This window comes from Centropristis striata, chromosome 15 (genome assembly GCF_030273125.1).
Source record: "Centropristis striata isolate RG_2023a ecotype Rhode Island chromosome 15, C.striata_1.0, whole genome shotgun sequence".
NCBI lineage: Eukaryota > Metazoa > Chordata > Actinopteri > Perciformes > Serranidae > Centropristis > Centropristis striata.
This window is the reverse complement of record NC_081531.1, coordinates 9,514,036-9,526,915: the sequence shown is the minus strand read 5'-3', so window position 1 is coordinate 9,526,915 and position 12,880 is coordinate 9,514,036. Positions and strand designations below refer to the sequence as shown.

At 38.1% G+C, this 12,880-nt stretch overlaps 1 protein-coding gene across 1 annotated transcript; it reads left to right on the top strand.

The window, feature by feature from the left end:
* Window positions 1–351: 351 nt before the first annotated feature.
* LOC131987035 (scavenger receptor cysteine-rich domain-containing group B protein) lies at window positions 352–12,658 on the top strand. The gene is made up of 11 exons (XM_059352183.1): window positions 352–555; window positions 2,949–2,981; window positions 4,341–4,379; window positions 5,162–5,464; window positions 5,580–5,642; window positions 8,414–8,728; window positions 9,662–9,730; window positions 10,015–10,083; window positions 10,169–10,483; window positions 11,134–11,220; window positions 11,728–12,658. Exons 1-11 carry the CDS (start codon window positions 378–380, stop codon window positions 12,042–12,044), a joined length of 1,788 nt encoding a protein of 595 aa, XP_059208166.1. The 5' UTR covers window positions 352–377; the 3' UTR covers window positions 12,045–12,658.
* The last annotated feature ends 222 nt before the right edge of the window (window positions 12,659–12,880 follow it).

The following is a 12,880-nucleotide window of genomic DNA, read 5'->3' as shown; positions in this document are numbered from 1 at the left end:
GACATGCCCACGTCTGGGAAACTGCTGTTCCTGGTTTGCTCTAAAAAAAAACTGTATGCCACAAGATCTTCCTTCCAGGCAGCTGTCTTACAGTCCGTCCATGGGGAATGATGTGCATCACATGATCTCTAGAAACGATTTCTTTTTGAGCTACAAATTTCCCCGGCCTGACCTCAGACTACCATCAATACCTACTACAGCATGATAACAGCAGCTGCAGGCTCAACCAGAGAAAACAATCCAATACTATAATTAGGTTACTCTGAACCAGGACAAAAAGTAGTGATTGTTTTGTAGTAGTACAACACTGTCTACTAAACTGCAGTCTACTACATTTAGAGGCTTGTTTCAGACAGCGCAGGACTTTGGGAAGCCTGATGAGACACCTGACAGTGTGTGACTGTGCGTGTTGCAGGCGGATGGTCAGCCAGGCAGCCATGCGAGGCCAGCGTGTGATGTGGAGCGACTGTAGGTGTTGGAACCCGGCCGTCTGGCTGCTGCTGTCCCTGCTGGGATCCCTCGTCTTGGTGGCCGTCAGCGTGCTGCTGCGACTCGGTGAGTGTGTGAGTGGGCGTGGTGGTCGGGGCTGGGGTCAACGCCATTTGTTCAACTTCTGCCATACAAAATTCTACATGTAATCATCAAAAATATCTTTCTCTCTTTTCAAGTAATATTGACTAATTATTGACTTGAGCTTGTGCTGTTGGTACATGGAAAGAAGCTCAACAAGTTTGAAAAATCGTCATAATGATTTTTTTGGGCTTTTTCATGCCTTTAATGGACAGGATAGTTGAAGAGAGACAGGAAACAGAGAGAGGGGAATGACATGCAGTAAAGGGCCGTCCGATGCGGGACTCGAACCGGTGCCAACTGCAGCGAGGACTGTAGCCTCTGCACATGGGGCGCCTGCGTAACCCACTACGCTACCGACCACCACTTCATCATAATGATTTGAAGAATATATCCACATAAACGTCAGCTGTAAAACACCTCCTGTAGCAGTTATGTAACAGTGTGTGAAAAGTAGTTAGCAAGCTAGTAAGTAAAAGTAATAACTTAATGTTAGAAATAGCTAGTAAGTAATGAAATTTGCTTAAAGTAAGAAACAGTAAGCTAAAAGTACAATGACTTCAAATTGTTAGCCAAAAGCAATGGATAAATGGTTGAAATAGTTAGCTACAAGTATTGGTTCATGGTTACAACAGTTAGCTAAACGTAGCATTAATGGATAAACATTTGAATTAATTAGCTCAAAGTATTGGTTAACAGTTAAAATAGTTAGCTAAAATTAACGTCTATGGATAAGCAGCTGAAATAGTACACAAAAAGTAACATTAATGGATAAACAGTTGAAAAAGGTCATAAAAGTATTTGTTAATAGTTAAAATAGTTAGCTTTAATTCACTTTCATAGGTAAACGGGTGAAATAGTTAGCTAAAAGCATCGGTAATGGACAAGTGAAAATAAGCTGAAGTAATGTTGGATATTGGCATACAAGTAGTGAGCTACAGTAAAATTATGTTCATGAAAATAGCGAGCCAAAAGTAATAAAGATATCCAGTTTAACTCCAAGTTCTATAGAAGGCCAGTAGTAGTAGTATAAGTACAATTGCTGACTAAACCAACTAAAATATCAACAGAAAAATCAACACATTTCATATTATGAATAATTTTAGGTTATACATTTGGAGCATAGGCCTACATTAGGAATTGATAAAGGGGTACTACTTGAGTCCACCTGACAGGAGTGTTGGCTACCTCAAACTAAAATGGTTGGGAACCAATGTCTTAGATTATTCACCGTCTGTAGTACAGTTTAAACCAAAGCCGTTGTATTTTTTCATTTGAACTTTTGAAACAATATCATAATCATTTTTTAATGGTAAACGGCTGGTTATTCAGTGATGTTTGTGGAGCATTATCATTGTTAAATGGAACAATGTGAAACTGCTTATGAAAGCATGTAATTTCCTAAAGGGGTAATTTTTCACTCAATGGCTCAAGTCCAGAGGTTGGTTGTATAAAGATTGAAACTGATTCCCAAGCTTCATTTTAAGCTTTTGTCAACTACTATAACATTCAACAAACTAGGGCTGGGCGATACATCGATATAAAAGATATATCAATATATTTTTAATTGTGATATGGAATTAGACCATATTGCATATACCAATATAGTTAAAATTGTGTTCTTTCTTTATATATAAATGCTGCCCTTACTAGGGTTTGTCATATTTAGTTATTTTGTAATTTTTATTTAAATGTGCACTTTATGGAGCTTTGATTTTATAAAAAGGTAATCCTGTTGTTATGAAGTATTTATGTTCACTTAAATAAACAGTTTCAATAAAACTACTTGTGACATGTCATATTTGACTTTGACTGAACATTTGCTCTCACTTTGCCATAAAAATATCGGGATATATACCGTATATCGATATTCAGCCTAAATATATCAGGATATGACTTTTGGTCCATATCGCCCAGCCCTACAACAAACTCATATGTTTTTGCTTTTTTTTAAAAAAAAAAAAACACTTAATTATGATGATCTTTTTAATCTGTATTCTTTCTGATAGTTGTTCCAAGGGAAAAGGGTTACAACTGCCATAATCTGAAACAGAATGCAACATGAGTTGGATTCTTGTGTCAGTGCTAAACCACATGTTTGGGACGTTAATAATGCTCAAGAACGGGTGTGCCTGCAAGTGAACTCCCTGTAGATGAGTGCTTTTGTGTCCACAGTTACTGTATCCCCTGTGTTTACCAGTGAAAACTGGCTAAGAGCCCTGAAGTTATTTTGAAGGGAGACAGGATCGATTCCACTCACTGGACGTCACGGATCAACAAATTTAAGAGAGAGCTTTTATTCAAATGTGCTGACATCAGCTTATTGTTTTTGTCTCTTGATCTGTGCATTACTAATGTTTTTTTAATTCTAATTTCAGGAGACCTGAAAATCAGCAAACGGGATGTATACAGTAAGTACTGTTTAAGTCTATCACCTTTGACTTTTCTGACCCTCTTTAGAATGACAACTGTGTCTGTAGACCAGAACCTGTATGTGACGCAATCAACAGATGTGTTACCAGCGCCTGAAGCAAAAATAGGTAGCGTTGCTATATGTGTAACCTTTACATGTTTCAATCCCACAAACAAAGGGGAGAAGCCTGTGAATTGACCTACATTGGGTGTGATGGGTAGAAAAATCCCTCTGGTATCATTGTGAGTTGTTGAAACCTGAGATATTAGTCTTCAGGCGTTAGAATGTCCCCCATACTGGTCCAGAAACATCTTCCAGTGGGAATTTCTGTGTCAAAGCACACACAACCTTGGAGCCTTTGTGTTTTGTATATAAAATATATATTGATTAATTGAAAAAGATGTCTAACATCAAAGAATAGTATTAAATAAAGGTTACAATAGAGAGTAATTTGATTAGATGTTGTATTCCCCCATATTTTTTTTAATTTGTTCCGAAATAATTACATCAAAGTTGACAGCCACGCTAGCAGCTAAATGCTAATGCCAACATGCTGACATGCTTATAATTACAAGGCTAACATGCTGATGTTAGGAAGGTATTAAGTTTACCATGTGCCTTAAATCTGCATTATTTCTAATGGCCAATTAATTGTAACATTTTTGATCACCTAAAAATATCTTTAAAATATATGGATGTCTGGCTGTTTATTTGTTTTTTGTACTAGCTGATAACTAAGCTCCATCCTCTCCTCCAAATATGGTCACTTCTGGCTCCAATTACAAGATGGCGACAACCAATATGCTTTCCTCAAGGCTTCAAAAAACAATGATCCACAAACTGATGGGTGACCTCACAGTGGCTACATCCACTTCTTAAACAGTCTATGATTCACCATCTTAGCTTAGCATGTTAGCATACTAATGGTACTTTTTTGCAGGTATTTATTCATAAACCAAGAAATTTAAATTTGGCCTTAGGGGAACGTGAATGTGTGTTCCAAATTTCATGAGAATCCATCCAATAATTTCACAAAATTTCACTCAAACCACAAATGTGAACCTCATGGTGACGCTAGAGAAAAAGTCTAGGGTCACCACAACAAAGTCACCGAAATCAGTAGGATTCATCCTCTGAGAACCATGAATGTATTTATAAATGTTTTATTTCTGTTTTAACTGGTGCACCACGTGTTCTTAACCAGCCAGGTTTCAGTCCGTATCTAGTGTTAAAGGAAAATAGATATAGTAGATATAGACTACAGTAACTACTGAAGGCCAAGAGTCTCCTTTCAACAAATAATTTGACTATACTCTCTCTCTCTCCCTCCCATTACCCCTTCTCACTCCTGTTTCAGCCCTTGACATCGAAGATTCTGTGGGGATGCAATACCAAGGTAAGCATGAGCTAGACAGCCACCTCCCCACCTGCCCAGACACTTGTGTTCAGAAAAACATGCATGCAGGCCACAATATGAAAACCTATCAGTGGCTGGCAGTGTGTCAGTGACAGAGTACAAAAGGTAGATCAGTGCCTGGGGCTTTTTAAACAAGGTCAGTTTCCCAGCTCTCCATTTCCCTAATCCCCACTTATTTGCTATGTAACCTCCCACCCTCCTGCTTCCACCTTGCTCTCTTCCAAGGAGTCATGTGGCTTTTTGTGTGCCTTAACTTGGTAGGATTAGAGTTTTTGTTATTAACTGTCATTAGGTTGTCTTCTAATGTCAGTTTTTCCTCCAACAGAATCATGTTGTTAAAAATGTCCCCCAGACAGTAGTGTTTTTAGGCCTCAGATTCAGTCATAACCAAACTACATGAACTCATGTCTCTCAAAGATGGGGAATGGTATTGTGCCCAAACGGTCAGCTCCTTTAAATCAGGACTAAAAACACTATTGTTTACTGCAGCATACTCTTAACTTTAACACTTATCTGCTCTACTCTACTGCCCTTACTTTTTAACTACGCAATGTTTGACTTGTGCTTTTTATTATTTTATCTATTTTCTTACCCTGCTGTATCTTATTGTATCTTATTTGTATTTTTATTTATATTTCCCTGTTTTAATTGACTGTTTTTACTGTTTTCAATTGTGTACAAATAAACTTGCCTTGCCTTGCCTTAAACACTGATATCAGTTAATACAATCTGAAAGATAATGTCTGCTCATCTCTCCAAAGTACAACTAGTGAATGGACAAAACAAGTGTGAAGGCAGAGTGGAGGTGTTCTACAATAACTCTTGGGGCACGGTGTGCGACGACGACTGGGACATGGTGGACGCCAACGTGGTGTGTCGGCAGCTGGACTGCGGAGTGGCGGTGGCGGTGGGCAGCAGCTCTCGGTTTGGACAAGGAGCAGGGCTCATCCTGCTGGATAACGTGGACTGCAGAGGAGGGGAGAAAGAGCTCAGCCAGTGTCGCAGTCTGGGTTGGGGCATCCACAATTGTTACCACTATGAGGATGTGGGTGTTACCTGCAAAGGTAAAGCCTTTTTATGATTTTAATGTTGTTGAGGTAGTGGTGAACCTTCTCTTTGTGTGTAATGGTGGAAAGAAAAGAGTAAATAAATCCCTGCCTCCTTTCCATTTGCTGCTAGGACCAGTGGGGTCAAAAGGTTTTGAGGAACGCACCACACTGCCCTCGGTGAACATCGGTTTACGTAAGTGCTCCCTGCTTTTATCTAAATGAGACTGGTCTTCTGCCAAAATAATACGTCAGAGGGATGATTTTTTTTTTTTTAATTTAAAGAGCTAAAGCCAAACGGTCCACAAACAAATATGATCATTTTGAGATAAGGGGCTATAAATTAATGCATGGGATCTTGGCAGCCCTGAGAGCCTGAACCCTTTTTAAGCCTTGTACACCATACTTCACCACAGCATTACAAACGGGGCACAGAAGGCTCCATGGATACAGGCTGCACCATCTCAGTTGCATCCAGGCTAGGTATGTTTTAACCAAAAGTAAAGTGAGGCCCCTTCAACTGATCATTGTGAAATGGTGCTACCTCTAGAGGGCGGGACTTATTATTTCATTTGTTCATGCATGCATGAATGCATTGTAAAATCCTTGTTTCCTCGGCACCCTGTCTACTATAACATGAGTTTCATATTATAACAATATAGGCACAATATAAGTTTTTCTATGGTGCAATCCTGATTCCAGAAAAGTTTGGACGCTATGTAAAAAAACAACATAAAACAACAACAATTAAATGCATCAAATTCAGAAGGAATGTACATATTTACAAAAAACAAAATATTCCTTGTTTGCTTATTAGATATCTCGCTTATGTACTGTATTAATTTGAATGTAGGTTTAATATCTATGAAGTTTTTCACAACATTTTTTGGAATTGCTGTCGTTTAACAATTTGAGTGATAATGTAATAACGTGAAATGTTTTATGTTAGAACACTAATTTAGCACACTGTAACAAGAAAAGTTACTTGTTGCAACCTCATGTTATTCATGTAAAAATATGTGATTCCATGGAATTATAATGTGAGAAACATCTTGTTATAACAACATCTTTTCTGATCTGTTTTTTTTTCTGGTGCAGCAGCAATACACTCTTGTAGTAATTAGGTTATCAGTTATACAGTACATTTGTTCCTCTTGGTGAGTGAGAAAATGTGGCATTAGTGCATTTCGAAGTGTCAGTTGCCTGTTTCTTATGGTTGATTTGATTGTATTGGCAGTCCACTATTTGGTGATGCCCAGCCCGAAGGCTGAAGGACAGATGGTGCATTATCTCTCTGCTAAATGACTAGATCATACCATAACTAATATACCCATTGCATACCAATGTAGATTTTAAAATAGGGATTAAACTTTCTTGACTGTAGAGGATACTTATGTTGAGAGGAATTAATCTTCAGCCAGCTTTTCTCTGTGTTTGATTAGATGCTTTTTTATGCTTTAGGATCAAAATCAGAAACACACACACCCAAATCTAGCAGACAGGTGGCATGCCAGATGTTACTACAAAATACTAGGGCAAGTTTAATTAAATAACGAGCGATGGCTTATTTTGTCCTTGTGTGTGTCCAAAATGCAGGAATCACACAATCAGGTTTAAATGGGAAATAGGTTTGTAATAATAATTAAAAAAAACATAAAGTAAATAGATTTCAGATTTGCGAAATTGTCTTCACATTTTACACAACATCAAAGGCTTTTCAGCTCAGTGGAAAGTATCTTTTGGGAAACTGTACAACACACCTCAAAGGCATCTTGAATTCCAGGTTGTCCTTATTGTTTGCTGGCTTTGCCTTTGTTCTACTCATTTTTCTCTTAATTCCCAAAAGGGTAATGAGAGACTAGAGAAAAAATTTGTGACGTATCATGCAAATAAAACCCAGTGGGAACACAGTGAAGCAAGCCAGATTTCTGGCTTCTTCACAAGTGAAGCACATTTTTAAATGGTGGACACATGAGAATGTCTATTGTCTCTGTTAAGGGTTTGCTTTTCTCTGACAGCATCTGTGCTTATTGATATAGGCCTATCAGATGTTCACCTTAAATCCCCTACGTGTACGTTTTGTATAGGCCCACACCCTTCTCCTTTCCCTGTATCAATGTCTGTTAGTCATTTCCTCTGGTTTCAACAGGCACACACACACGCACGCATGCACGCACGCACGCACGCACACACACACACACACACACACGTTACCATTTCCTCTGATACCTTAAATGTGACATTACAGAGTAGGGATGGGCGTTTGGAAGAAAGTTGCCAACTTCATTATCTATAACGTTAATGATCAATCAATCGATTAATAGATGCATGCATACATTGGCAAAATAAAAGATATATATACAGGACTATGCAAAAGCCTGTTTTGATGACGGACACTTTTATTTTGAAAGGACGAAAAGAGACTTGATCCTGTTGATCGTCAAACTAACTCAAATGAGGTGATAGTGTAAAGATAACGTCAAGGAGTTCAATGTTTTATGTTTTAGACCCTGAAGAGGCATGAGGTTAATTTTCACAGTAATCTGCATATTTAAATGTGTTTTGTGTTTTTGATAAAAAAAATTAAACCTAGTAATTCATGCTAGCAAGGTTTGATACATGAAGCTAGTTTTGCTCAAATTAATACTCTTGTATTTCTCTGTGTTTTATAATTGTTATTGCAACTTTCAGTTTGTAAACTGTAGCTTTATCCAACTTAATTCTCAGCTCATTGGTTTACTGACATACGGCTGCAGAACTGAACGCTCGGCCGTGTTTCAGTTCAGTGATACTGATACACAGTCACAGATGAAATAAAAAAATACACAGATCGTCGAAAAATTCGACCAAATTCTTAATTACCGTTAATTTATTCCCATCCCTATAACAGAGTCTAAAAATATGCTGTAGAGACAGATGTAGACTTCTTTACACCAGTCCTTATAATCCCTCTCCATCTTGGTTTAGAAGACGGAGTTGTCCGTCTGATGAATGGACAGAACTCCTGCCAGGGCCGGGTAGAGATCTACTACCAGGGAGTCTGGGGGACGGTGTGTGATGATGACTGGACCCTCAACAATGCTCGGGTGGTGTGCCAGCAGATCGGCTGTGGCAGTGCCATCTCTGCACACTCCAACTCCTACTTTGGCTACGGAACGGGACAGATTTTCCTGGACAACGTCAACTGCTTCGGCACAGAACCTGACCTGTCGAAATGCAGAACACTTGAATGGGGCAAACACAACTGTGGCCATCATGAAGACGCTGGGGTCACCTGCAGCGGTACAATATTAAGCCTTTAAATACCAGCTTCTTTACATAATGCCAAGGACATTAAATTATTTTCTGTTTACTAAATGTTTAGTTAAAAAAAAAAAAATTCAGAGACTCTGATATGTCTTTAGAAGGACATTAAATTTGATGCATTACATTTTTCAGATTAAAAAAATTATAAATGGGGGATTTTTTAAATATTTTCTCATAATCTGAGATATGTTAAGGTAATGTAATGTTTTTTCATACAACACAAAAACAACTCCAGAATGCATGGTTATATGCTCTAATAGCGAATCATGTTCATAATACTACTACTACTACTACTAATAATAATAATACATTTATTTAATATAGTGCTTTTCTAAAACTCAAAAATGCTTTACAAAAAGGATTTGAAACAAAAAGTATCAATCATAATAATCATAGTTTAGCGTGTTAGCATGCTAAAGTAAAACACATCGGATCTATCCATTAGTTGTTGAAAAACCACAAATGTGAACCTCAAGATGGCACTGGAGGAAAAGTTATTCATCCTCTGGGGACCATAATTGTTAGTGCCAAATTTCATTGCAATCCATCCGATAGTTGTTGATATATTTCAGTCTGGACTAAAGTCAGTCATGCTGCTAGAATAGCAAAAAGCTGCATAACAACCATTTATTATCGCAACTATTAAGTGTGAATTTGTTCTTCTATGTGATCATGTGAGCAGTAATTAGTAGTGGTTGTACCAGTAGTAGTAGGAAACAATGTGTTTAAACAAGATAAACTTAGATAAGACAAGCTAAAGTCCAAAGGTTATTTATTTATTTTAGGTGAATATTGATTAAGGAGGAGGACAAAAAGAGTTTAGTAGTTTAGTGTCAGTAAGAAATTGCAATACCAGAAGTTGTACTATAAATATCAAAACTATTTATTTTCCATTTCTACCCACTTCAGAATCCACCACTGTACCTCCTGTGACCACAGAAAACCAGAGAGCCCTGTGGGCAACGTCTAACACTGAAGGTATATAAACATAATATACAGTACATCTTATTATTATTACTCCATCAGCATGTCCAATTTGTTTTGCAGGAATGTTTTTCCTGAGTAAAAATGAAATGTGCACCTTTGCCAAATGACCAACAGGGAGAGCCATTTCTCCCCATTGTCTGTAAACGTGTCACACCACAGTGCCACAAAACACTGGTGGTGAACGTGTGTAACAGACTAACCTCACCATGAGCATGATTAACAGCTAGTGGTCTATTGAGAATTTAATCTTATCATGCATTTCATCTTCTCTCCAGCAACAGAAATCGTTCCAGTCACCATGACACCGGCTACAACAACTGTTACCACAACTGCCCAGCCAAGAGGTAACGCTGTCAAACACAAATACAGTTGGTGTTAATATTGGGCTGGCCACTGCAATGATGTACCTGTTTATTTATTCCTGTGCAGGCAAACCAGTCATCCGATTGGTGGATGGTAACAGCAGCTGCCAGGGTCGTGTGGAGGTCCAGTTCAGGGGTATTTGGGGGACGGTGTGTGACGATGGCTGGGACATGCTTAATGCTAAAGTGGTGTGCAGGCAGCTAGGCTGTGGGCCGCCTGTCAGGGCGACAACCAAGGCCCACTTCGGCTACGGTCCGGGTCCGATCCTGCTGGACAATGTGGAATGTGGTGGTTTGGAAGTGGAGCTGTCTCTCTGCTTCCACCTGGGCTGGGGTCAGCACAACTGTGGCCATCATGAGGACGCTGGAGTTATATGTCAACGTAAGACTTGTCTAACATCACGTGGCGCTAAAGCAGCTCCATTAGACATACATTTATGACAAAGCACATTACTGAACATAAGGAATGTCCATATCACAAACCTCCATCTGAGGTCATCAATTCACTAAAAGCTCACACTTCCTTTTCATCCGGTCAACTGTGCTCATCCTGCTGAGCTGTCCAGTTGCAATGTATGACTGTAGTACTCTGAGGAGGAGGAGGCAGCCCAAAGAGCATAAAAAATACAGTGGATGAGTCAAGGCACATCAGCGTCACTGACTGCCCCCAGGCCAAATTTCACTTCTTCGAGGCTAAATGAAAAGCACATTCACACTACCATTTACTTAGATAGCACATCCTTGGTTTCTGGTTGATAAAAAATACAGAAAAATATAGCTGCACATTCATTTTCCTATAGCAGCAGGCAACTGGAATTGGCAAAGTATATATATATATATTTTTTTATTATAATTAAGTGATGTTGCAGCAGTGTTTGTCTCTGTATCATGGCCTTAAAGGAGTAAAGTTGAAGGCTTCCTTTATTGATGACAAGTAATTATAAGAGAGCATTGCTATTGCTTTTGTGACCTGATATTTCCTAAATATACCACTGAAGCATCACTTTTTCTACTTTTCTCTGCTTCCCTTAGCTCCTGAATTCCTCGTTGCATATGGACGAGAACTCCAAATAATAGAAACGATACCTACCACCACAACCACCACACAACCCTCTGAAGGTAGGTTAAATAACACAAAGAAGCATATATATATATATGTGTGTGTGTGTGTGTGTATATATGTATATATATATATATATTGCTTATACATGTGTGTGTATAGCATATATATGTGTGTGTGTGTGTGTGTGTGTATATATATATATATATATATATATATATATATATATATATATATTGTCTTTTAATATTTACTATTTTCTTTAATGGATTTTTTAAAATTCATCTTCATTAATTTTCATATTTTGGTATTATATTTTATTATATCATATTTCATATGCATTTACTAAATACTGTTTTTCTTTAATGGATATTTCAATTTATATCTACATTTAATATTTCTATTCTGATATTATATTTTATCATTTTAGGATGACTCTTTCAATTTACATTTAACATACATTTAATTGGGCCTCCCAGCAAAAAGTATTTTGCACAACTGTATTAGTATCACCAGAGTGATTTTGATAACCAGAGAATTAATATAACTTTTCGTTGTTTTTGCAGGAGCAGTTAGACTGGTGGGTGGCCAGCACCGGTGTGAGGGTCGGGTGGAGATTTACCTAAATGCTGGATGGGGTACTGTGTGTGATGATGCTTGGGACCTCCCCGACGCTCAGGTTGTGTGTCTCCAGCTGGGCTGTGGGGAGGCCACGGCGGCTCGGGGAGAAGCTTTCTTTGGGCCCGGCGAAGGAACAATCCTGCTGGACAATCTCAAATGCGTCGGTACGGAGTCCTCCCTGCAGGAGTGCTCCCATATATCCTGGCACGTGCACAACTGTGACCACTCTGAAGATGCTGGTGTCACCTGCTCACTGTCGTGATTTCAGCAGAACCACACTCTCATTTCCACCGTGGACAGGAAGTGGGTGTACCAACCTGGGACTTGTATGCATTTTGTAAATAACAGCTTTCACTTTGCTGAAGGAATACTCCCCCACCAACAACATTAAACTAATATGAAAATATATGATTACATACTATAAACTATCTATGCCTAATAAGCACTTTATAAATAAATATATGATATAAAATATAATGTACACAGTTTTTTTATTTGATAAACAAAGAAAACAAAGCTTTCTTTCGCTGTCTTTCTCTCTCTCTTTTGCCCCAAAATATTCAAATATTTACTGTAAATGTGATTCTTTGATGATTAAGTAAGGAATGTTTGGAGGGAGTTCCCTAATTATTAATTATGTGGATGAAAGGAGATGATTATGTTGACTTCGGGTCCAAAAATGTGCGAATACATATGATAAAAGAAAGAAAAACAAATGGAAACAAACTGTATACAAACCACAAGAAACATCCATAAATGTGCTATATCTTGTGAATATACAGCATCACTCCATCTACAAATGAATGATGTGCTACTTGTGCTCTGTAAACCATCATATGAATAAATGTACCTAATAATCATTTACATGTGACAAAATAAATGTTTTTATTTTTCTGTATATAATATATTTTTGGTGTAAAAACAGGTGTTTCAATCAACATCCACATTGTCATTGTCCTGAACATGTGCATTGCTTTCATTTTCTATTTGTCTTTAAAGGCACATGCAAATATAGTAACTCCACCACATGCATTGTTCAAGGGAGAATATTTTTGGGAATGTACTGACTTCAGTATGTCTTCATTTACAGGGGAGATT

Excerpts from the sequence above, each read along its gene's own strand:
- LOC131987035 (XM_059352183.1), top strand. The coding sequence starts at position 378 with ATGAGACACCTGACAGTGTGTGACTGTGCGTGTTGCAGGCGGATGGTC. Across the intron at positions 2,982-4,340 it reads CAGCAAACGGGATGTATACA|CCCTTGACATCGAAGATTCT; the intron begins GTAAGTACTGTT and ends CTCCTGTTTCAG. Across the intron at positions 4,380-5,161 it reads TGTGGGGATGCAATACCAAG|TACAACTAGTGAATGGACAA; the intron begins GTAAGCATGAGC and ends ATCTCTCCAAAG.